Here is a 26,828-nt window from a genome sequence, read left to right on the forward strand (position 1 = left end):
TGCATTATGTGTTTGTTGACAGATGTGATAAGGCTGAGGCTTTAGTTGTCACTGCTGGAGTAGCCCAGGCACGTCCTGACAGTTCATTTTAAGGAAGCACACAGTGCAGTCACTGTGTAACGGTGCGAAAGGGTGAAAGAGAGACAGTGTGGCTATTCTGGCTTCCCTCAAAGTGCTAGCTCAGGGGTCTATACCTACAATGTCACTGCAGCAGAGCAAGAACTCCTGATCCCCCAACCCAGAGAGACTGCCGTTCCCACCACACTAAGGCTGATATATCAAACTATTTAGCAGGCTTTCCAGATTAATTCAAATTAATCAGTTAAACCAGTGGCATTTAAAATATTCACCAATGTTCAGAGGCCCAGTCTCACTTGTGGCTCTGTTCAAACTCCATACTCAGTTGATGAAACAATCTCTTCACTAACAAGATGAGGAGGCTCTCGACGTTCTGGTTATGGTTACCCCCAAGCATTTTCTATGCTCCCCTCTGTTATTAGGTTTCTGAGCAGTCCTTCCATTAGCTAGGATACACGCCAATTCTCCTCTACCTCATTACGGACATTGGACATAGAATAGTACAGCACAGGCCCTTCGGCCCACATTATTAGTGCCAAACATGATGCCAAGCTAAACTGATCTTATTTGCCTGTGCATAAGCCATATCCCTCTATTCCCTGCACTTCCTTGTGCCTATCTAAACGCCTCTTGAACGGCACTATCATATCTACTTTGTCTCTGGCTATAATGCTGAGAGCTATATTCTGTACACTCTAGATTTCCCTTCACTCTACCTATTGTACTTGAGTTAGGCTTGATTGTACACAGGGGGATGGGAACCAACGCAAGGAGAGAGGGACATAAACGGAGGTCAGAAGCAAAAGGGCGAAAGGAGATAAGAAGAACAAACCTGAAGCTTTGTGCCTTAATGCAAGGATCATTTGTAGTAGTTAAGGGATATGATGGGGTTGAAGATTGCAACCTTCACGTGGTCCGCCCTGTTTTGACTAATGCAATCAACCCGGCGTGCACAGTCAAATAAGATCAAATAGAACAAGTTGTCCTACAACTTAGGGCTGTGCACGCCATACGCAAGAAGAAGAAGAAGAAGAAGAAGAAGAAGGGATATATTGTAGTCGGCATTACGGAGACATGGCTCCAGGGTGACCATGGCTGAGAGCTAAACATGCAAGGGTATTCGATATTCAGGAAGGATAGACAGAAAGGAAGAGGAGGTGGGGTGGCATTGCTGGTTCAAGAGATTAATGCAATGGCAAGGACAGACATTAGCTTGTTTATGAAGGAACTACAGATGCTGGAAAAATCGAAAGTAGACAAAAAATGCTGGAGAAACTCAGCGGGTGAGGCAGCATCTATGGAGAAAAGGAGTAGGCGACGTTTCGGGTCAAGACCCTTCTTCAGACTGATGTCGGGGGGGGTGGGGGTGGGAAAAAGAAAGGAAGAGGCGGAGACAGTAGGCTGTGTGGGAGAGCTGGGAAAGGGGAGGGGAAGGAGGGAGAAAGCAAGGACTACCTTAAATTAGAGAAGTCAATGTTCATATCGCTGGGGTGTAAGCTACCCAAGCAAAATAAGATGTGTTGTTCCTCCAATTTATGCTGGGCCTCACTCTGGCAATGGAGGAGGCCCAGGAGAGAAAGGTTGGTTTCAGAATGGGAGGGGAGTTGAAGTGCTGGGCAACCGGGAGATCAGGTTGGTTAGTACAGACTGAGCGCAGGTGTTGGGCGAAGCAGTCGCCGAGCCTACGCTTGGTCTCACCGATGTAGAGAAGGTGACACCTACGACAGCAGATGCTGTAGATGAGGGTGGAGGAGGTGCAAATGACCCTCTGCCTCACCTGGAAAGACTGTTTGGGTCCTAGGATGGAGTCGAGGGGGGAGGTGGTGGTCTGGTGGGAAGGGATGAATTGACCAGGCAGTTATGGGGGGAATGGTGTCTATGGAAAGCAGAAAGAGGAGGAGATGGGAAGATGTGGCCAGCGGTAGAATCTCGCTGGAGGTGGCAAAAGTGTCGGTGGATTATATGTTGTATGTGCCGGCTGATGGGGTGGAAGGTGAGGACAAGGGGGACTCTATCCTTGTTACGAGTAGGGGGATGGGGAGTGAGAGAGGAGCTGTGGGATATAGAGGAGACCTTGGTGAGAGCCTCATCTATAGTCGAAGAGGGGAACACAAGTTTCCTGAAGAATGAGGACATTATGGTGCGTGGGTCTCAAAAGGAAGCACGAAGTCCAGTGTTTTGAGAGGCACCTTTAATTATGTTCCTCCCGGTTGTAGGGAAGACCAAACGAGAGAAAGATGGCACCCAAACCCCTGCCTTTAAAGCCTCTGACTGAACCACTCCCGTGCCGAGGGGTTCGACAGGTATGATGGCACGACCCTTGGGAGCCGCCACAGGACCCCCCCCCCCAGAACCCGAGGCACGAAACACACCGGCGGGCGCACGACCCGGCCGGCCCGCGTGCGGAAGTCAGCAGATCGTGGGGCTGGCGGAGGCATAGATAGAGGGGCAGGTCGAGGGATAGGTTGAGGGATAGGTTGAGGGACCGGCGGGAGGACAGGTGGAGTGACAGGCGAAGGGAGCCGTGAAGGGGGGCGCCCTCGAGGCCGAGGTTGGGCAACCAGCACCGGCTGGTCAATGTCCAGGTGTGCCGGCTTCAACCGGTCAATCGACACTGCCTCCGGCCGGCCCCCCATGTCCAGGACAAAAGTCGACTGCCCGTTTTCCAGCACCCGGAACGGGCCCATGTACGGCCTCTGGAGTGGCGTCCGGTGGGCATCACGGCGCAGGAAGACGTATGGGCAATCCCTGAGGGCTGATGGCACGTGTGGGCGAAATGTCCCATGGCGGGACGTCGGGACGGGTGTGAGCCTGCCAACTCACTCGCGAAGGCGCTTTAGGGTGGATGAGGGCGTTCCCTGCTGCCCCGACACCGACGGCACGAACTCCCCGGGCACCGTGAGTGGCGAGCCGTACACGAGCTCCGCCGATGATGAGGCCAAGTCCTCTTTGGGAGCGGTCCGGATGCCCAGCATGACCCACGGCAACTCGTCCATCCAGTCCGGGCCGGAGAGTCGTGCCTTCAGTGCTGCCTTTAGCTGCCGATGGAACCTCTCCACCAGACCGTTAGCTTGCCGGTGGTAAGCCGTGGTGTGGTGTAGCCACACCCGCAGCAAGCGAGCCATGGCTGACCACAGCTCGGAGGTCAACTGTGGCCCCCGGTCTGTGGAGATGTGCGCCGGCACCCCGAAGCGAGCAATCCAGTGCGCGGACAACGCACGAGCGCACGTAGCCGTTGAAGTATCGGCCAGCGGAATGGCCTCCGGCCACCGCGTGAAGCGGTCCACCATTGTGAGAAGGTGGGTGATGCCCCGGGACGGCGGGAGAGGCCCTACAATGTCTACGTGGAGATGGTCGAATCGCTGGTGAGGTAGACCAAACTCCTGGAGAGGTGCACGGACCTGGCGCTGGATTTTTGCCGTCTGGCACGGAATGCAGGTGCGAGCCCAATGGCCAACCTGCTTGCGCAGACTGTGCCACATGAAACGAGCGGCCACTAGTGCCGTTGTCGCCCGGATTGATGGGTGAGCCAGTCCGTGGATCACCTCGAACACCCTCCGGCGCCAGGTGGCAGGGACGATGGGGCGCGGCTGACCGGACGATACATCGCACAGGATTGTCACTCCTCCAGGACCGAGAGGGACATCCTCAAGGCGGAGGCCGGAGATGGCAGTCCGGTAGGCGGGCATCTCATCGTCCGTGAGCTGTGCCTCTGCCAGAGCAGAATAGTCAATTCCGGGCGCCACCTCGAACACGGCGTTGATAGCGGGGCGGGACAATGCGTCGGCCACCCGGTTCTCTTTCCCCTCGATGTAGCGGATAGATGTTGTATACTCCGAAATGTAGGCCAACTGCCGCTGCTGTCGTGCGGACCAGGGGTCGGAAACCTTTGCCAGGGCGAAAGTGAGCGGCTTGTGGTCCGTGTAGGCGGTGAACGGGCGGCCCTCCAGGAAGTAGCGAAAATGGCGCACTGCCAGGTACAGAGCCAGGAGCTCACGATCGAACGCGCTGTATTTCGTCTGCGCGCGGTTGAGGTGCCGGCTGCAGAAGGCCAGGGGCCGCCAACCTCCGCCCGTCAGTTGCTCCAGCACAGCACCAACCGCCGACTCCGAGGCATCTACCGTGAGAGCAGTCGGGGCATCTTCCCGCGGGTGTACCAGCAGTACGGCCCGAGCAAGGGCCTCCTTCGCGCCGTCAAAAGCTGCCACTGCCTCGTGGGTCCACTCTACGTTCTTATGCTGCCCACCCGCCAGGAGTTGGTACAGCGGCCGCATGATGTGGGCCGCGGATGGTACGAAACTATGGTAAAACGCCTCCATGCCGACAAACTCCTGCAGGCCACGCACCGTGCGTGGGCGGGGAAACCGACGGATGGCGTCGACCCTGTCAGGCAGGGGAACCGCGCCTTGCGCAGTCACGCGGTCTCGAGGAAGTCAATCTCGGTTACACCAAAACGGCACTTGTCGAGGTTGATGGCCAAACCATGCTCGCTGAGCCGCTGACAGAGCTGCCGAAGGTGGGCGCAGTGCTCCTGCTGCGAGCGGCTGGCCACCAGGATGTCGTCCAGATACACAAACACGAAATCGAGGTCGCGACAAACCCCGTCCATTATACGTTGAAAGGCCTGCGCAGCGTTCTTGAGGCCGAACGGCATCCGCGTGAACTCATAAAGTCCGAATGGCGTGATGATCGCCGTCTTGGGTACGTCATCCGGATGAACCGGGATCTGGTTATAACCCCGTACCAGATCCACTTTCGAAAATATTGTGGCCCCAGCCAAATGGGCGGTGAAGTCCTGGATGTGGGGTACGGGGTATCGATCCGCTGTTGTTGCGGCGTTCAGCCGTCGGTAATCCCCGCAAGGTCGCCAGCCCCCGTTTGACTTAGGGACCATATGGAGTGGGGACGCCCAAGGGCTGCTCGAAGGGCGGACAATCCCCAAGGTCTCCATTGTGTGGAATTCCCGCCGTGCCAGACGCAGTTTATCCGGCGGCAGTCGGCGTGCTCGTGCGTGGAGAGGTGGGCCTGTAGTCTGGATAAAATGCACCACTCCGTGGCTGGGGGTCGATGATCAAAACTGCGGGATCAGAATGTCTGGGAACGCGGCCAAGATCCGTGCGAAGTGGGAGTCCACGGACGACAGGGGCCGTCCCACCGGTTGATACAAACGCAACGTGATCGGCTCCATCGTAGTGGCGTTGACCAAGCGCTGACGCCTGACGTCCACCATGAGGGAATGCGCCCGGAGGAAATCGGCCCCGAGCAATGGCTGGGAGACGTCGGCAATGGTGAACCGCCACGAGAAATGGCAGGAGCCGAACACGATCGGAACCATGCGCACTCCATATGTGCGGATGGGGCTGCCATTCGCCGCGGTGAGGACGGGCCCACGCTTACCGGAACGAATGTCGGCCAGCGAAGGGGGCAGGACGCTGAGCTCCGCTCCAGTATCAACGAGGAAGCGGGTCCCGGAGCGCCGATCCCAGGCGAAGAGGCGGTGAATTTGGCCAGCCACCGCGGGGACTATTGGCAGCCGGCCCAGGCGTTTCCCGGGAACATGCACGGCTGGCAGCATTGTCGTGCTGCAGCACCCCAGCGCTGATGGTAGTAGCACCAGCGCCTCATGTTGGTAGTACTTGGAGCTTGCTGGCTCCTGTTGGTGGCACTTGCAGCTTGCTGGCGCTGGACTGCAGGTGCCGCTGGACTGCAGGTGCAGTACCCCTCACGGCCGCGGGGGGCGATCTGACGGGCCGTCAGGCTGGAGCTGTCACTCCTTCCACAGTTCCCCGCCCCACCGGAGGAAATCGGGAGCTGCCAGGGTGACGTCCTGGTTTTCAAGGGAAATTGGACATCTTGTTCGGAAAAAGAGGGAGATCTACAATAATTATAGGCAGCATGGAGTAAATGAGGTGCTTGTGGAGTATAAGGAATGTAAAAAGAATCTTAAGAAAGTAATTAGAAAAGCTAAAAGAAGATATGAGGTTGCTTTGGCAAGTAAGGTGAAAGTAAATCCAAAGGGTTTCTACAGCTATATTAATAGCAAAAGGATAACGAGGGATAAAATTGGTCCATTGGAGAAACAGAGTGGGCAGCTATCTGCAGAGCCAAAAGAGATGGGGGAGATATTGAACAATTTCTTTTCTTCGGTATTCACCAAGGAGAAGGATATTGAATTATATGAGGTAAGGGAAACGAGTAGAGTAGTTATGGATACTATGAGTTTCAAAGTAAAAGAAGTATTGACACTTTTGAAAAATATAAAAGTGGATAAGTCTCCAGATCCTGACAGGATATTCCCTAGGACATTGAGGGAAGTTAGTGTAGAAATAGCCGGGGCTATGACAGAAATATTTCAAATGTCATTAGAAACGGGAATAGTCCCCGAGGATTGGCGTACTGCGCATGTTGTTCCATTGTTTAAAAAGGGTTCTAAGAGTAAACCTAGCAATTATAGACCTGATAGTTTGACTTCAGTGGTGGGCAAATTAATGGAAAAGATACTTAGAGATAATAGATATAAGCATCTGGATAAACAGGGTCTGATTAGGAACAGTCAACATGGATTTGTGCCTGGAAGGTCATGTTTGACTAATCTTCTTGAATTTTTTGAAGAGGTTACTAGGGAAATTGACGAGGGTAAAGCAGTGGATGTTGTCTATATGGACTTTAGTAAGGCCTTTGACAAGGTTCCTCATGGAAGGTTGGTTAAGAAGGTTAAACTGTTGGGTATAAATGCAGGAATAGCAAGATGGATTCAGCAGTGGCTGAATGGGAGAAGCCAGAGGGTAATGGTGGATGGCTGTTTGTCGGGTTGGAGGCAGGTGACTAGTGGGGTGCCTCAGGGATCTGTGTTGGGTCCTTTGTTGTTTGTCATGTACATCAATGATCTGGATGAAGGGGTGGTAAATTGGATTAGTAAGTATGCAGATGATACCAAGATAGGGGGTGTTGTGGATAATGAAGAGGATTTCCAAAGTCTACAGAGTGATTTAGGCCATTTGGAAAAATGGGCTGAAAGATGGCAGATGGAGTTTAATGCTGATAAATGTGAGGTGTTACACCTTGGCAGGACAAATCAAAATAGGACGTACATGATAAATGGTAGGGAATTGAAGAATACAGTTGAACAGAGGGATCTGGGAATAACCGTGCATAGTTCCTTGAAGGTGGAATCTCATATAGATAGGGTGGTAAAGAAAGCTTTTGGTATGCTAGCCTTTATAAATCAGAGCATTGAGTATAGAAGCTGGGATGTAATGTTAAAATTGTACAAGGCATTGGTGAGACCAAATCTGGAGTATGGTGTACAATTTTGGTCGCCCAATTATAGGAAGGATGTCAACAAAATAGAGAGAGTACAGAGGAGATCTACTAGAATGTTGCCTGGGTTTCAACAACTAAGTTACAGAGATAGGTTGAATAAGTTAGGTCTTTATTCTCTGGAGCGCAGAAGGTTAAGGGGGGACTTGATAGAGGTCTTTAAAATGATGAGAGGGATAGACAGAGTTGATGTGATCAAGCTTTTCCCTTTGAGAATAGGGAAGATTCAAACAAGAGGACATGACTTCAGAATTAAGGGACAGAAGTTTAGGGGTAACATGAGGGGGAACTTCTTTACTCAGAGAGTGGTAGCGGTGTGGAATGAGCTTCCAGTGGAAGTGGTGGCGGCAGGTTCGTTGGTATCATTTAAAAATAAATTGGATAGGCATATGGATGAGAAGGGAATGGAGGGTTATGGTATGAGTGCAGGCAGGTGGGACTAAGGGAAAAAAGTTGTTCGGCACGGACTTGTAGGGCCGAGATGGCCTGTTTCCGTGCTGTAATTGTTATATGGTTATATGGTCATCGGCGCGCCTGCCGACGGCCAGCGCGTTGACGTCATCAGGGCGCGTCGGCCTCAACGCGTCCCCGTCTCTGCTGACTGCCAGCGCGCTGACGTCATCAGGGCGCGCCATCCACAGCGCGTCGGTGCGCCTCCCGAGGGCCCTGATGTCTGCAAAGGAGACATCTGTGAGCTGCAGACGAATGTAGGCCGACAGCAGATGCAGGTAGGTATATTCGAATAGCAGGCACAGCGTGTGCCCATCCAGTAGAGCCACCATCTCCTTTAGGAGGCTAGATGGCCGTTGGTCGCCTAGGCCCTCCATATGCAGGATCCTAGCAGCACGCTCCATCCTGCTTAGTCCATAAATCTGGAGCAGGAGCTCCTTAAGGCCGAGATATTTATCAGTGTCCGGGGGGGCTGCGAGGAAGTCCGTGACCTCCTCAACCGTGTCCTGGTCGAGGGCCCCCACCAGGTAATAGAAGCGGGTGGCATCGACCGTGATGCCCCGCAGGTTGAACTGGGCCTCTGCCTGCTGGAACCAGATGGGTCCAGAAGGTAGGCAGTTTCACCGAGACCGCGTCCAGAGACAGGGCCGGGCCGGCCTGTGAGGAGGTGGGGCTTTCTCTTCTCTCCATCATGACGACAATGTAGCGTCGAGGTCACCAATATGGTGCGTGGGTCTCAAAAGGAAGCACGAAGTCCAGTGTTTTGAGAGGCACCTTTAATTATGTTCCTCCCGGTTGTAGGGAAGACCAAACGAGAGAAAGATGGCACCCAAACCCCTGCCTTTAAAGCCTCTGGCTAAGGGCCGCCTCCGGACTGAACCACTCCCGTGCCGAGGGGCTCGACAGGTATGATGGCACGACCCTTGGGAGCCGCCACAACATCTCCAATGCCCTGGTGTGGAACACCTCATCCTGGGTGCAGATGCGGCGCAGACAGAGGAATTGGGAGTAGGGATAGAGTCCTTACAAGGAGCAAGATGGGAAGAAGTGTAGTCAAGATAGCAGTGGTAGTCAGTGGGTTTGTTGTAGATGTCGGTCAGTAGTGTAAAAATTATCCAACACCTCACGATTCTGCACAAATATGTCCCTTATCCCGTGCTCTATTGAGAGTTATTACTTATTCCTGAGCCTGTTTCCACTCTCTTCCCAGGCAGAGCACTTGCATTTGGAACCTTGCTCTGTACCTGAGATAATCTCAGCAGGATAATCGACTCAAAGAAAAACACATACATTGAACACCAGTGCAGTGATGCCATTTACTTAAACATCAAATGTGTGTATGCTTCAACATATTTCTACCTGATTTGTGGCCGTTGCCCCTCCCATCTCATAGTGGTGACCACTCCCCAATGTGACAAACCTTCCACACAGCTGCCATTCCCCCAACAATGGTCAAGCATGTGATAATATCATCAAAGTACACGCCTGCTATTTATGTTACTCCAACAGATATTGGATCAAAAAGTCATGAGTGAAGTTTGAGAGACTCTGCCATGGTGACATGCATACACTGCGGCCATCTTCATAGACATTACTGGAAGAGATCACAGCATTCCCATTTAATGCCAGTGTCCTGCAGTGACTTGGTGTCACTTGTGTCGTGGCTGTCATCAGACACTGGGGGAGTCTCCTCTCCCATGGCAAGACTCCATTTTACCTTCCCTTCCATCCCTCACCAACACTGCTCTCTCTCAATTCCAGAGCTGTGTGGAGAGTGTACTTCAAGGCTCCGTGTGAGAGGATGTGACAGCAGTGAGATCTGCATTAGCCTCTGCGGAGATGGGCACGGAGCATTTTAAGATGATAATGAGTGCCTACATCCTCAACGGTTTTTCATGGAGGTCAATTTCATAAACTGAGCTTGTTTGCCTGGGCTCACACAGTTGGGAGTTGGAGCAAATGCAGCTTGCCAACTGTGGGTGGAATCTGATCTCTGGTCATTGGTGTGTAGTAAGCTTGTTAAACCTGGCCTCTGCTTCTTTAGACTTTGCTTTAGAGATACAGCACAGAAATAAGCCCTTTGGCCCACCTAGTCCATGCTGACCAGCATTCACCCTGTGCCTAACACTATCTAACACACTAGGGACAATTTAGAATTTTATCAAAGCCAATTAACCTACAAACCTGTACCTCTTTGGAGCGTGGGAGGAAATCTGAGCACCCTGAGCAAAACCCAGCCAGTCACAGGGAGAACGTACAAACTCCATACAGACAGCACCTGTAGTCAGGAGCGAACCTGGGTCTCTGGCGCTGCAAGGTAGCAACTCTTGCAGTGTCACTCTCTGTGATTCACCCAAAACTACAGAACAAAACAGAATAGTACACTTACATCTGTGTAGGGGTAATCGCTGTTGGTGGCAAGGAAAACCTTTCCAGCTTCTTTCATTCGACTGAGGAGCAGGGGTAACCGAGGCTGTGGGGGAAGGAGAGTCAAGTTACAACAGCTGTTTTCCTGGGAGTGGAGGAAGTGATAGGATGATATGGGTGTGATTGGGAAGTGCAGCTGGACTTGGGTGAGTGACTTCAGTACATTTTGTAGATGGTACACTCTGCAGCCATTGGACATGGATGGTGGGTGTGATGCCAGTTCACTGGGCTGCTTTGGGCCTAGAAGGGGTCAAGGTTCTTGAGAATTGTTGGAGCTGCACTTATCCAGGGAGCATTCTATCACACACGTTCTGTATACTGGGGCCTTGCAGACAGTGGAATGGCTGTGGGAATCAGAGAGTGAGTCACCCACTGCAGGATATCAGCCTCTGACCTCCAGTTGGGAAAAGGGGAAGTACAACGGGATCTGGGGGTCCTTGTACCCTTGTACTGGGGGTCCTTGTACCCTTGTACTGGGGGTCTATGATAGTAAGCATGCAGGTTCAGCAGGCAGTGAAGAAAGCAAATGGCATGTTGGCCTTTATAACAAGAGGAATCGAATATAGGAGCAAAGAGGTCCTTCTGCAGTTGTACAGAGCCTAGTGAGACCACACCTGGAGTATTGTGTGCAGTTTTGGTCCCATAATTTGAGGAAGGACATTCTTGCTATTGAGGGAGTGCAGCGTAGGTTTACAAGGTTAATTCCCGGGATGGCGGGACTGTCATATGCTGAGAGAATGGAGCAGCTGGGTTTGTATACTCTGGAGTTTAGAAGGATGAGAGGGGATCTCATTGAAACATACAAGATTGTTAAGGGTTTGGACACGCTAGAGGCAGGAAACATGGTCCCGATGTTGGGGGAGTCCAGAACCAGGGGCCACAGTTTAAGAATAAGGAGTAAGCCATTTAGAACGGAGACGAGGAAACACTTTTTCTCACAGAGAGTGGTGAGTCTGTGGAATTCTCTGCCTCAGAGGGTGGTGGAGGCAGGTTCTCTGGATGCTTTCAAGAGAGAGCTAGATAGGGCTCTTAAAGATAGCGGAGTCAGGGGATATGGGGAGAAGGCAGGAACGGGGTACTGATTGGGGATGATCAGCCATGATCACATTGAATGGCGGTGCTGGCTCGAAGGGTCGAATGGCCTACTCCTGCACCTGTTGTCTATTGTCTATTGACCTGTTCTTGTAACCATGATGTGTATGTGGCTGGTCCAATTGTGCTTCTGGTCAATGGTCAATGGTGACCCCAGGATGCTGCTGGTGAGTGACTTGGCATTGCTATTGAAATGAATGATCTAAATATTCACCACTCTGGATATGCAGGGAACAGTCATTGTGGGCCGAAGGGCCTCCCCCCAAACCGCACCGATCCACATTCCATGTTCTAATTGTTATTATTGTACTTATATCAACCAGCTCCTCCGGTAGCTCGCTCCACACATTCAGCACCCACTCAGCGAAAAGGTTGTCCCCAGGCACCTACCCAATCCCTTCCTTCTCACCCCAAACCCCTGTCCTCCAGTTCATAAAGCACGGAAACAGGCCCCCTGCCCAACCAGCCCAAGATGCCCCATCTACGCTAGTCTCACCCACCTGCATCTGGCCCACATCCCTCCAACCCCCTCCCATCCATGTACCGGTCCAAATGTCTTCCAAATAAACATAATGAGCAGAATTGCCTCTGAAAACGCGAGGAATAGCGAGGAGATTTTCAATTGTTTGTAATTGTTGGCTTATTCAGACAGTAAAGATGAGGCAGGTCGGTCAAACCTTGCTTTCCTTTGACAAGGTAATGCTTCAAGGATCAACTGTGATGGGTGCCACATCTGAGAAACTGCACTGGGTGTACCAGGGATAAGACAGCCATTTGTCTCAGCTTAAAAGGTTTAAGCTGAGACTCCTTCCTCGTCTACAAGAGCGGTGCCCAGTCACTTCCTTGCAAACTCTGTCCTTCCATTAGCAGCATCAGAACGCAGCATCAGCAAACGGGAGCTGGGGGAGTCACTTGCCCCCTAAAGCCGCCTCAACAAACAACAGCTGATCTGCCCCATGCCTCACCTCTTTTGTGCCAGTTCCCCATAACTCTCAATTTCCTGCTCTTTTAAAAATTGTAGCTACCTTCTCCTTAAAACCCCCCATAATCCAACCTCTACAATCCTCCAGGGTTATATTCATCGCCCTCTGGGCGAGATTACAATGCACCTCAGTTTGAAATGAGTGGCCATTAATCTTGTAACCATGTCTCTTCATTTGAGATTCTCCAGCAAGTGGTAACATTCTGACATCTGCCCTGCAATGCCCTCTAAAGATCTTATATATTTGAATAAGATCACCACTCATACCTCAGATTCAGATTGCCAGCTCTGGAGGTTTATTCCCACTTCCTGTAAACTGACCTAGTCAAATAGCACTTTCCCTCCTGGCCACACACTCATCTCCCTGCTACCTTCAGGTAGAAGGTACAGGAGCCTGAAGACTGCAACAACCAGGTTCAGGAATAGCTACTTCCCCACAGCCATCAGGCTATTAAACCTGGCTCGGACAAAATTCTGATTATTAATTACCCATTATCTGTTATTTGCACTTTATCAGTTTATTTATTCATGTGTGTATATATTTATATTATGGTATATGGACACATTGATCTGTTTTGTAGTAAATGCCTACTATGTTCTGTGTGCTGAAGCAAAGCAAGAATTTCATTGTCCTATACAGGGACACATGACAATAAACTCACTTGAACTTGAACTCCCTTTATCTAATACAGAACAAAGACATTCACCAAAAATGGGAACAAAAGCACAAAATGTATATAAAAGAAAATGTTTGTTTCTCCTGAAAGATGAGTTTTTAGTTATTGAGGCCTCCAGGCCAACCTCACCAGGGAGTCAACGCCAGACCCACCAACCAACAGAATTATCATCTGTCAGTTGCAAAAAGCCACCAGCCTGCTCATATGTTGCAAAGATTGTACTTACGTCCCTGAGCACGTATTTATCCAGGTTTCCCAGTGTTTTCTTCTTTAATATCCCCTGAAATGAAAATAATGATAAATCTCAGCAAAATAGAGCATGGTTGACCGAAGCAGAATGTGTGTGCTTGATCTCAACTTGGTTATACAGTTAAAGTGATCTGAATCTAACCTGGCATTTGGGAGTAGCGTACAGTTTGGGTATCTGTGAGTAAGGAGGGATATACTTGGATTGGAGTCAGTCAGATGAGGTTAATTCCTGATTTTATGAGGAAAGATGGAGCAGATTTGGCTTACGTGCAAAGAGATAGAGGAATTGAAGGTGGTTTATCAAGATTTTGAGGGGTCTTGAAAATATTGTTGCTGAGAGGATCTCTCCCATCCTGCGGAGATTTAGCACTAGAAGCCACTGTAAGGGAATGCTCCTTATCCAGTGTATGGCTGGCACAGCTGGTAGAGCCACTGACTGACAGCAACAGAGTTTGATCCTAACCACGGGTATTGTTTGTGTGGAGTTTGCATGTTCTCCCTGTGACCACGTGAATTTCCTCTGGGTGCTCTGGTTTCCTCCCACATTGAAGGACAATCTACCCTCATCAAGCTCCTGTTCCCTTACTTTTGTGTGACGCAACCGTGGTCAATTTGAACTCACCTCAAGCCTGAATATCTATAATCTTGAATACCCGATTGCGATTTGGCACAGACATTGTGGGTTGAATGCCCTGCTCCTGTACTGTTCCATGTAAACCCATGTGTTTTACTCCTCAGGCCCAAATGGGAACATGATGCTGATAGTGACATCGTCTGAATTTGTTTATCACATAGACCAGTTAAGTAAATGGAACAGCAATGCAAAACTGATGAAGTATTTGGTTCAATATGCATACTAGCGGATGGGAGTAGAGACAGAGATAAAAGAGTGATAGAGAGAAGAGAGAGAAAAGATCACCTATCCATTCACTTAGCACCAGCATACACCCCCCTCAGGAGAAAAGCTCAACCCACCACCAGGACTGTTAAAACTTGGCCTGAAGGAGCTTCCTCACAGCTACAGGACTGCTTTGAAAGGACAAACTGGGACATTTTTGTAAATCAGGACTTGGGGGAATACACATCCACTATACTCTTTTACATCCAGAACTGTGTTGACAACGTCACCGTCGACAAACTCATCCGGGTGTACCCCAACCAGAAGCCGTGGATGACAAAAGAGGTCCAAACTCTCCTCAAGGACCGCAACACCGCCTTCAGGCCTGGCGACAGAGCCCTGTACAGCGCTGCTAGAGCCAACCTGGAGAAAGGCATCAGGGATGCCAAAGCGACCCACAAGAGGAAGATAGAGGACCACTTTAACAACAACGATCCACGGCGGGTGTGGCAGGGCATCCAGCACATCACCAACTACAAGCCCAGCAACAGCACGACGGCCACGCCTCACTGGCAGAGGAGCTGAACTGCTTCTTTGCTCGCTTCGAGGCAGAACCAGAAGAGTTAGTCACCATTCTCCCACCAGCCCCTAACAACAACAACTACACCCTCACTGTGCAGGAGCATGAAGTGAGGCGGGTGCTCAGGGAGGTGAACCCGAGGAAAGCTGCCGGCCCGGATGGCGTGACAGGAAGGGTTCTGAAGGAATGTGCAGACCAGCTCTCCGATGTCTTCACGAAAATCTTCAACCTGTCCCTGTCCAAATCCATCATCCCACCGTGCCTGAAGTCTGCCACAATCATCCCACTACCAAAAAAGCCTGTTATCAGCGGCCTTAACGACTACCGACCGGTCGCTCTCACACCAGTCATCATGAAGTGTTTCGAGAGGCTGGTCCAGCAGCACATCAAAGCCAGCCTCCCGCCCACCTTCGATCCACACCTGTTTGCCTACAGAGCAAATAGGTCCACTGAGGATGCCATCGCCACTGCTCTTCACACTGCATTGACCCACCTCGAACACCAGGGGAGCTATGTGAGGATGCTTTTCATTGACTTTAGCTCCGCCTTCAATACCATCATCCCCAGCAGACTGGTCACCAAACTCATGGATTTAGGACTCTCCCAACCCATCTGCCTCTGGATCAAGGACTTTCTGTCTAACCGCCCCCAGACCGTCAGACTGGGCCATCACCTCTCCACCCCCATCACACTCAGCACCGGCTCCCCACAGGGCTGTGTGTTGAGCCCCCTCCTCTACGCCCTCTACACCCACGATTGTGCCCCCGCCCACTCCACCAACACCATCGTCAAGTTTGCGGACGACACGACTGTGGTTGGACGTATCTCAGGAGGAGATGAGACAGCCTACAGGGAGGAAGTCCAAAGACTGGCAGCGTGGTGTTCAGACAACAACCTCATCCTAAACACCACAAAAACAAAGGAAATTATCATAGACTTCCGTAAGAACAGTGCAGCCCCCAAACCCCTATTCATCAATGGGGACTGTGTGGAAAGGGTCTCAGACTTCAGATTCCTGGGCACACAAATTACGGAGGATCTCTCCTGGACTACAAACACCACCACAGCAGTCAAGAAGGCCCAGCAGCGACTCTACTTTCTGAGGATCCTCAGGAAAAACAAGCTGGAGGAGAAGCTGCTGGTGTCCTTCTACCGCTGCTCCATCGAGAGTGTGCTGGCGTACTGTATAACCACATGGTATGCCAGCTGCTCTGCAGCGGACAGGAGAGCCCTTCAAAGGGTCATCAACACCGCACAAAAAATCACTGGCTGCCCACTGCCCTCCCTGAAGGACATCTTCAGCTCTCGCTGCCTTGGCAGGGCAGCCAACATCCTGAAGGACCCTCCCCACCCTGGACACAACCTGTTCCACCTGCTGCCCTCTGGCAGACGGTACAGGTCTTTCAAAACTCGCACAAACAGACTCAGAGACAGCTTCTACCCCATAGCCATACGTGAACTTAACAATGCAAAATAAGTAATAACCCTCACATTCAACTGAATGGTTCTACCTCAGCTGCTATTGTTATTTATCTGTAATTTTTTTTTTTTTTATATGTATATATTTTTACCTTTTCTTATATATTTAAAATTGCTCTTGTGAATCGCACCGTGGGATTGACTTTTAAATTTCGTTGTACCATGTGCAATGACAATAACGAGATTCATTCATTCATTCATTCAAGATGAACAGTGACAGAGAGTGATATAGACTGAGCGCCAAGTGAGGCATTGTAATAGAGTAATATAAAGTCCAGAGATTCAGAGAAAACAAATCCACCAGATTCATAATTCATATTTATAATCAATACATTTATAATTAATATCAAACTATCAGACTTCACCCACTTAATGTGTTTCGTTTTAATTTTAGATTCATTTGCAACAATTCTACATCTTGGCACTTTGACCAGAATTGAAGACAGGTATCAGAGATATACACAAACAAATTCTCTTTCCACATATTGTTTTGATTTCAGCCCCAAGAGCTCAAGGCATTGTTGACGTTGTATCTACAGGTATGTGCTACCCAGCCATCTTGCATTTGCCTTTCTACTCTGGCTGCCGTATCAGGCCCTTCATTGCTGCTTACCTTTTCCTTCATGCCTCCTTGCTCTTTCACCTCACACTAACAAGCAGAAGAATCTCAAACAAGCAGACATGGTTACATGATCAGGTGATGGTCATTTAAAGTTGTAGTGCTTAGGAACTTAGCAGAGGATGGTGAACCTGTGTGATTGCGGAGGTTAAATTATTGCGTGTATTTAAAGGGAAGGTATTGTATTGTTGAAAGATTGGGATATTGAGAGGACAGGGAATGAGGAGTTGATGCCTGGGGCAGATTAGCCAAGATTGTATTGTAGGATAGGCAGGCTTGAGGGGCTGGTGGGCTACTTATGCTCTTATGTTCCTCCTTAGAATGAGTGCCTGCATGAAAGAGGTGTATATCACGTGAACTAATGAATGGATCCCACTGATTTGTGGGCTGGACAGAGAAGGCTAAGGGGTGGTGATACCCCTGCCACGGGTACCATGTAATCCCGTGCTACCTGCTCCATGGTCGGATAGTCAGCGACTAAACCGTCTCCCCCACCTGGTTTTCCAGGTAAAGAGTGGGCTGTGGACCCCTAGCAGGACCAAAAACAAGACCTGTCAAAGAGCGGTCGAGCTTCCCGTGAGCCAACGGCCATCCACACTTCAGTAGAAGTTGCGATCGCTGTCGTACATAGCATTGTAAAGAATGATGATAAAGCAAACACACCAAAAGCCTATACTTCCAGTGGCGGAAGTCCGCAGGAAGTGGAGGACGGAGATGTGTGGTGCGTCCGTCACCGTTCCCTTTGGAAACTGCGTCGCTAATGTTTTCAATGATGATGGTGGTGGTGATACCTTTCTCTTTAATGAAACGCCCGTGTCTGGCTATGTTCCCCTTCACTGCAACTGTGATCCCTAATCACTTACTTGTCCTCTGGCAGCCCTTCTTCCTTTGAGCACACATATCCTTTACCATCCATTCTAAGTTTCTCCACAAGATGTCATCACTGCCTCTCTTGTGAGCTGTGCCCTTCCTCAGTGAACTCAGCCTTCACTTCAATTCAGTGTGCTCGCGCTCCTGCAATCATTGCCTAACTGTTTCTCTCCATAATTATTCCTTCAAGCCTGCAACTTTACTCTGATCTCAACTCACAACTAATGCATTCTCTGATCACATTCTCATTTCTGTTCTCTACTTGCATTCCTGCCTCCTTTCACTGTCCTAAACTGGGAAGCAACCTCCAATCCCTCATCTTGGGATTTTCAGCTGTCTGGCTTCAGGTCCACTATTGATCAGCTACTAATCTGCCCAATGGTCTAACCTCAGCGGTGGTCCCTGGGTTCCATTCCAGTTCTGTAGACTCTGATGACGCCAGTGTTGGATGCCCAGTCTCAGGCACAACATGGCAGCAGCTGCCAGACAGGGTGGGTAAACTGCTTGCTTACACTCTTGTGCTTCTGCCATAATTGTCTTTTTGCCTCCATGTGCACCTGGCACAGAGATTCAATGTCCTGAGTGCTCCTCCTCCAGTTTGGTATGTCACAGACCAGGGGTTCTCAGCCATTGAGCATGAGGTGTTTTGTTAGGAGGGCTTTGAGAACATCCTTGATGCATTGCTCCAACCTAATAACTTCTTGCCAAGACAGAATTAGGATATTTGTTTTGTCAAAACTCTAAATGCTGGAGTAACTCAGTGGGTCATGCAGCATCTGTGGAGAACATGGATAGGTGATGTTGAGACCTTTCTTTAGACTTGTGACTGAAGAAAGTTCCCGACTGAAACATCACCGATCCATGTCTTCCACAGATGCTGACACTGAGTTACTCCAGCATTATGCATCTTGCTATAGGTTCCAGTATCTACAGTTGCGTGTACATGCTGTCAGGCCTGTAAATAATGTGCCCCGGCCTCTGTAACCGGTTGAGTGCAATCAGAGCTCAATGCTGAGGACGTTGACTGGGAGAGGAGAATGTGTTTGCTCACCCTTCAAACCAATTTCCATCAATTTCAATCCACCTTTGATCTCACACTCTTGAACCTCACTTTAACCCTCTCCACACCCCTGTCCACTTTATTCTATTCCACCTAATTCCAAGTCCGTTTTTTTCTGCTTCAATCTCAGCTGCTACTGTGAAAAGTTCCCTCTCCCTGACTATTTTTATATTTCCTAACCATCCTGCCCTGAATAAAAATACACTCTGAACCCCACTGAACGTACTTATTTTTCACCCCGTTTGCAAACTCCTTTCCTAACTGAAATTATTTAACTGCATCGTCACTTGATTCATGTCCATCTTTCCATCAACTCTCTGATCAAATTACTCTAATCTGATTTCTGGCTCAAATAGTATTTATTAAAATCAGAAATACCATTCTGTGCAAGCTAGGCAGTGACAGACTGTTGTTTTACTTCCCATCTTATCTGCAGGCACAAGTGGTGTCCATCCGCAAACAGTGCCTCTCCTCTGGTGTCCTTTTAGAATGTGAGCTACCTCCCTTTCAATAGACAATAGACAATAAACAATAGGTGCAGGAATAGGCCCTTCAGCCCTTCGAGCCAGAACCGCCTATCAATGTAATCATGGCTGATCATCCACAATCAGTACCCCATTCCTGATTTTTCCCCATATCCCCTGACTCTGCTATCTTTAAGAGCCCTATCCAGCTCTCTCTTGAAAGCATCCTGAGAACTGAGGCAGAGAATTCCACACTCACAACTCTCTGTGAGAAAAAGTGTTTCCTCGTCTCCGTTCTAAATGGCTTACTCCTTATTCTTAAACTGTGGCCCCTGGTTCTGGACTCCCCCGACATCAGGACCATGTTTCCTGCCTCCAGCGTGTCCAAACCCTTAACAATCTTATATGTTTTTTTTCTCTCTCTCCATTCCTTGCCCTCTTTCTCTCTTGTATTCTCTCTGCCTAACAGCATCTCTTGCTTATTTAGAGCATCTGGTGAATCACCAGGAATGACTTCTCTGCCCATTCCTGCACGGGAGTTCCACGAGAATCTCTCCTCAGCCACCTATTTTTCAGCTGCATGGTACTCTTTAGAATAGTGAAGCCTTCTATAACAGTTGAAATAAGACATACGTCACTTTAAACAAAAGGCCGAGTAAACTTAAAAAATCAGATATGACCTTGATTCCAGTCGCCTTTCACTTCAACTATTCTGTACTCTGATTTCCACATCGTTAATAATCTGAACTATTCCAAAAAAACTCAGCCTTAACGCAGGAAACAAACTTAATTTTTCATCTGGACATATTATTACCTTATATATTCAACACAGTGTAAAGTCACTCATTGATTCTGGAAAAAAATCACTCAGTGCTGGAGTAACTCAGCAGGGCATGCAGCATGTCTGGAGAACATGGATAGGCAACGTTTCGGGTTGGGACCCTTGTTAACACTCAAGAAGGGTCAGTCTTCATACTCAGTTTGAAGAAGGGAATCAACCTGAAACGTCACCTATCCATGAGTTACAGACATGCTGCCTGAGCTGCTGGGTTACACCAGCATTTTGTGTTTTTGTTTGTAAACCAGCATCTGCAGTTCCTTGTGTTTAAGAAGGAACTGCAGATGCTGGAAAATCGAAGGTACACAAAAAGGCTGGAGAAACTCAGCGGGTGCAGCAGCATCTATGGAGCAAAGGAAATAGGCAACGTTTCGGGCCGAAACCCTTTGGGTTTCGGCCCGAAACGTTGCCTATTTCCTTCACTCTATAGATGCTGCTGCACCCGCTGAGTTTCTCCAGCCTTTTTGTGTACCTTCTGCAGTTCCTTGTGTCTTCATCGATTCTGAACATAGGACATTAGGAAATATCTATATATGTGCACCTCCCTTTAATATCCTCGTCCTCTCATTCCCTCACTCTCTCTCTCTCTCACTCTTGTCTGTCTGCCAGACAGCATCTCAGATTTGCCACACTGCTTACCCGAATTCCAAGACTGTGTACATAATTATAAATAAATCTGACAGCTTTTGGAAGTACGTCTATACTGTGCGCACCGGAATAAAAATCGACACAATTTTTTGATGAAAGCTGCGGTAAGGAAGCGCCGATTCGGGACTTGCCGTCCCGACGAGAGGGCCTGTACATCTGGCCGCCCGCAGTGGCGACCACGGAGGATTATTGCCCCGACCACGGGTGAACAATGGAGGAGGACTGACTGTACGTTGTGCCTTCCCCCACAGTGAAGAATGCTGTGGTGGATGTTTGTGTTAAATTTTTATTGTGTATTGTGTGTTCCTTTGTGATTGTACCGCTGCTGGCAAAATTCATTTCACTGCACTTTATTGTGTATGTGATGAATAAATCTGATTGATTGATTGATGTTACAGCCACTTCCCTATTTATATCTTGGGTAAGCTTGTCTCTACTTCAAGAACCAAGGTTGTTGGAGCCATGTTTCTATCTGCTGGCTATGAAATCTGCTACTGAAGAATCATTTCTGGGCTAATAATTCATAAGTCAGTCTGAAGAAGGGTCTCGACCCAAAACATCACCCATTCCTTCTCTCCAGACATGTTACCTGTCCCGCTCCAGCATTTTGTGTCTATCTTCGATTTAAACCAGCATCTGCCCACACAAATGAAACTGTGGCTTCATCTGTTGGTCAGTGAGATGCAGAGGTTGCAAGCTGGGCCAGGTTGGCTGAGTATTTGCAGCATCTTCTGATTCAGTGTCAGATTTCCAGCATCGGCAGGTTTAATACATTTTTATTTACCGTGATTTCACAGATTGCATGGAAAGCAGAGAAAGAGAAACTGGCTTTATAATTCTCTTCCAAAGATTTAAAATTGTGGAAATACATGTTATTACTGGAAAAATAATCCAAAGCTCTTGCTTTTTCCTTCAGGTCCACAGTCAGTTCAGTCACCCAAACTTCATCTTTCATGAAATGTTCCTCATGCTTATCATCTGCACAGCCTAAAGTTGTTGGACAACTTGTTCTATTTGATCTCCCGTTTGTGCACGTCGAGTTGATTGCATTAGTCGAAGATTGCAACCTTCACCACATGAAGGTTGCAATCTTCCACCCCGTTGTTTGAAGCTGATGCTGCTGCACTCACTAGTCTGGCCAACCAAGTCCAGCTTCAGAAGAGCTCAAGCATCAACCACAACCAAATTCACTCATTAACCAGAGAAACATGCTAATTGTTATTTTTCCAAAGAGTTTGTCAGCATGCCTGCCTACATTTTCGCTCCATTGCATACTTTCAAAAGGCAGGTTTGCTTTGATGAATGCATTCTTCTGATCAAGAAAACCAGCGCCAATTTTCAAAGACATGGACACCATTCATTGATTCATTACAAGGATAGTATGGTGCAACACAATTTTGGAATTAAATCAAATTACGGGTTGGGTGATGGGTGGGGAGAGATACGACGCAGGTATATCATCACTTTTTGTTTTCTTTCTGTTTTTTGATTTTTATTTCTCTCCGTCTTTCTTATTTCTTTTACTTACTTTGGCTACACCAATGTGGTAGTCTAGGGGTTCTATCCTTGCACATTCACTTTTTCTCTCTCTTGCTTTTTCTCTTTTCTTCTTTCTCATCTTTAGCTAAAAATTAAAATTGAAGCTGTACAAAAACTGTACTATGTCATATGCCACGGTTTATACTTTTGTACACTGCTTCTAATAAAAATAAATAAAAAAAGGAAAAAAAAAAGAAAACCAGCGCCTATTTAGTGATGACATGTATAGCGTAACAGCACCTCTCCAAAGTTAAACCACATTATTTTGTTTTACCAGCCTCGTAACACGTCTGTTTATTAAAGATATAGGAAGGAACTGCAGATGCTGGTTTAAACTGAAGTTAGACACAAAAAGCTGGAGTAATCCAGCGGGACAGGCAGCATCTCTGGAGAGAAGGAAGGGGTGACGTTTCGGGTCGAGACCCGTCTTCAGACCTTATTAAAGGTACCCGCACCATTTTGGCTCCAGAAAAATCATTGATGAAAACCCTTTGCATTTGGCGTGTTGTCACATCTTGTAGATTCCCAATCGACTCGAAAATGTGATCTTCACCGTTGTATACATATCAAAATGCACTGACTGCATCGTACAGTTTGGGAAGTTTTGTCTTGTATGACGCTGAAAGAATTGCCAGTGACCAATTCATTTCTGATCTGTGTAATGGCAGTTAAATCCAATAAAACGTAATTTTGACAACGATTCGATACACAAGTGGCACTTTTCAGCACATTATTCATCCTGTCTTGCCTAAAGCGGTCCCAGCGACTCAAGTATCTCCAAGAAAATTATTTAATCGAGTTCGCAAAGTGGTCATCCAACGTACGATACGGGTCAGGAAGTGAGCGATACCCAATCAGTTTTCCTCACTTTCCATTACCTTGTCTTTGATGCGTTTCATCTACTTTACATCAATTCACGCCCAGTTCTCTTGCATTAGAAGTAGCTGCTGCACTCGCCACCATTCTGGGTTGTTGGTTTATTCATGCATACCTTCTTGTTTCTTTGGGTACTTTTACATTTGCTGATTAAATTTCATGAAAACATATTAGTCTTTCAGTTGTTTTCCAGAATATTAAAGCCAAGAGCCTGCTTTGGGTAGATCACAACGTCCTTCATTGATATGACCAGATTTCTTCTCCAAGGTTTGTTGGAATATCTACTCAACACAGCTTGATGGAGACTGTGCTTCACAAAAAGCAAGAACATTCTATACTAAAAGATGAGAGGGATAGACAGAGTTGACGTGGATAAGCTTTTCCCACTGAGAGTAGGGAAGATTCAAACAAGAGGACATGACTTGAGAATTAAGGGACAGAAGTTTAGGGGTAACATGAGGGGGAACTTCTTTACTGAGAGAGTGGTAGCTGTGTGGAATGAGCTTCCAGTGAAGGTGGTGGAGGCAGGTTTTATCATTTTATCATTTAAAAATAAATTGGATAGTTATATGGACGGGAAAGGAATGGAGGGTTATGGTCTGAGTGCAGGTAGATGGGACTAGGGGAGAATACGTGTTCGGCACGGACTAGAAGGGCCGAGATGGCCTGTTTCCGTGCTGTAATTGTTATATGGTTATATGGTTAAAAGGGCAATCGTGGAAGGGAATTTGAGATGCCTTCGATACTTGCAAGTTATGTTGTAATTGCTGTGAGCTTCATTCCCTCACTGAAGCTGCAGTTGAAAAACTGCCTTCTGTTGAAACATGTTTTTGTTTTCTTCAGTGGAAAATCCAGACTCGTGTTACAGCGATGGCTGAACCTGAGATATATTTTTTAAAGGATTTGCCTTGGTTCATCATATTGATTATTTTTCTTTGGTTTGTTTTTAAACTGCTTTCTTCCATTCCTGTTTCAACACCACAGCTGAATTCTGCCGTTAAACTACCACAAATACTCATGCATTCCTTAACATCATGGGAAGAATGTGAGCAAACCCACAACTGCATGTTATGCAAAAGTACATTTACTAGTTTATAAATTCCAGTGACAGAAAGCACAATATAAAACAGGGACTTGGACCTCACTTGCAATGCCAGCATTTTTCACCCATCCCTATGGAACAGATGGAGGTGAGCTATCTTCTGGAACTGACAGAGCCCTTCTGGTGAAGGTACTTTAAAAACATCAGTTATGAGAAAACTGAATGACTTGTTGGCCTATTTCAGGGGACATTTATTTGTCAGTCACATTGGTACAAGTCTGGAGTAACATACAGGCCAGACTGGGTAAGGTCAACAGATTTCCCTACAGCCAACAATGGATCATTGTGGCTTCATTTTTCCTTGATCATCGTTACTTTTTTGCATATCTTTCATTCCATTGATCTATATCTCTCTATATCACCGTCTATATCTCTCGTTTCCCTTTCCCCTGACTCAGTCTGAAGAAGGGGTCTCAACCCGAAATGTCACCTATTCCTTTTCGCCAGTGATGCTGACTGACCCTCTGAGTTACCACAGCTTTTTGTGTCCATCATCGGTTTAAGCCAGCATCTGCAGTTCCTTCCTACAGATTTACCCCCATGATGAACACTGGATGGGTTTATACAAGAAGTGGTGGTTTTCTGCTCATACAGGGAGTAGGGCAGAACTATTCAGACCCATTACCAGCTCATTCTACTGAGCATTTTTATTGTTGTTCCTCAGATGCCTATTGAATGCCAACATCCTGATTGACTCTGTCTCTACACTCGTCAGCAATGAATTCCAAATTATTTTTATTTTTAAATGGCTCTGATGATGGAGGATATTTAGGAAAAAGTAGTAAAAGGTATGTAAAGTGAAGTAAAATATGCAAAATAGTAACATTTATCACTTTCAATTTAAACACTAATATTTATGATGAAATTAATAAAAAACACTAACCTTTGAATGTGTTTGTGTGATCGTGTTTAATAAACGGAGCCATGGTGGATGTGCATCCAGATCCGCAGATCAGAAGATTACACAACGTTGCATGGCTTAGCAGTGAGGCACATATCAGAGAAGGCCACAGCTAGCGACAATGAGCAGGTGCAGAATTCAGCTGTACGCCTATACTACAGATAACCAATGATTCTCAATAGTACTGCACCTAGCCATCAATGTTCTGTTGCCATTGCTACTAAGATTCGTCACAGGTACATCACTGCAAGGCCTTATTAGTGCTGTGTTATAACCTTGTTCGTCTCACAAGTTCAAATATGCACCCCTTGTGCAACAATAACAAGCTCAGCATTGCAACAACAGGCATAAAAATATAGAAATATGCTGATGGAATGGACATACTGAATCATGCACGAAATCCATTGTATCGCGCACATCCTGAAACATGTTCCGGAATGACATGAAGAGGTCGCCACTTTTAAAGCCTGCTTGACATCTGGAAGAGAAACAAGACAAAATTCAGAATCAATGTCACACTTGTAAATTGAAGTATTTTGTTTATCAGTGACCATTCATTACAAAGTCTGCAAATACATCCAGCTCCTTATTTCCTGTACAAGCTCAGCAACAGAAACCTGCAAGTATTTGTGTCCCATACTGTTGCAAGTTATCACGATGGACTTTACGTTGAAGGGAGTCCGGAGCGGAGGAGGAGAGAAATTTAGGAAGTGATCAAAAGTCACCAGTGGGTTAGAGGTTTGTGAAGAGGGGAATAAGATAGAGTAAAGGGTCTGGGACTGAAGTTCATGTGAATGAATGTTATGCCACTGACTCTAGTGTGTCTGGAACAGGGAATGTAGACAAGACCCAATGTAAAGACCGTGAGCTGAGATAATCGGTTGGAGGAAAGGTCAGAATCAAGAAGCAGTGAGGCTTTGGAGGGACTTGTGAACTCAGTGAAGGATTTTGCTGGGAAACCCATTAAAGTAGAGGAGAATACAAACATACAAAATAGGTGCAGGAGTAGTGTAGACTCCATCCCCTACTCCCAATTCCTCCGCCTACGCCGCATCTGCTCCCAGGATGAGGTGTTCCACACCAGGACATCTGAAATGTCCTCATTCTTCAGGGAACGGGGATTCCCCTCCTCCACCATAGATGAGGCTCGCACCAGGGTCTCTTCCATACCCCGCAACACTGCTCTCTCTCCCCATCCACGCACTCGCAACAAGGGCAGAGTCCCCCTAGTCCTCACCTTTCACCCCACCAGCCGTCACATGCAACAAGTAATCCTCCATCAGTTTCGCCACCTCCAACGTGACCCCACCACTCGCCACATCTTCCCATCTTCCCCAATGTCTGCCTTCCGCAAAGACCGTTCCCTCCGCAACTCCCTTGTCAATTCTTCCCTTCCCTCCCGTACTACCCCCTTCCCGGGCACTTTCCGTTGCAACCGCAAGAAATGCAACACTTGTCCCTTTACCTCCCCTCTCGACTCCATTCAAGGACCCAAGCAGTCGTTCCAGGTGCGGCAGAGGTTCACCTGTATCTCCTCCAACCTCATCTACTGCATCCGCTGCTCTAGATGTCAGCTGATCTACATCGGTGAGACTAAGCGGAGGTTGGGCGATCGTTTCGCCGAACACCTCCGCTCGGTCCGCAAGAACCTACCTGACCACCCGGTGGCTCAGCAACTCGCCCTCCCATTCCCAATCCGACCTCTCTGTCCCGGGTCTCCTCCATTGCCAGAGTGAGCA

General features: G+C 48.0%; 1 protein-coding gene across 2 annotated transcripts in view; it reads right to left on the reverse strand.

Annotated features, from left to right (window-relative positions):
• The window catches only part of LOC116967273 (cytosolic purine 5'-nucleotidase-like), a 188,029-nt gene that overhangs the window by 26,547 nt on the left and 134,654 nt on the right, over positions 1-26,828 (reverse strand). For both annotated transcript variants that reach the window (XM_033013760.1, XM_033013759.1), the window contains exons 7-9: positions 25,474-25,567; positions 13,253-13,306; positions 10,238-10,321 (exon numbers count right to left, since the gene is read on the reverse strand). In XM_033013760.1, the coding sequence (XP_032869651.1) occupies positions 10,238-10,321; positions 13,253-13,306; positions 25,474-25,567 (232 nt within the window). The remainder of the gene's footprint in view (positions 1-10,237; positions 10,322-13,252; positions 13,307-25,473; positions 25,568-26,828) is intronic.

This window comes from Amblyraja radiata, chromosome 39, assembly GCF_010909765.2.
Source record: "Amblyraja radiata isolate CabotCenter1 chromosome 39, sAmbRad1.1.pri, whole genome shotgun sequence".
Classification (NCBI taxonomy): Eukaryota; Metazoa; Chordata; class Chondrichthyes; order Rajiformes; family Rajidae; genus Amblyraja; species Amblyraja radiata.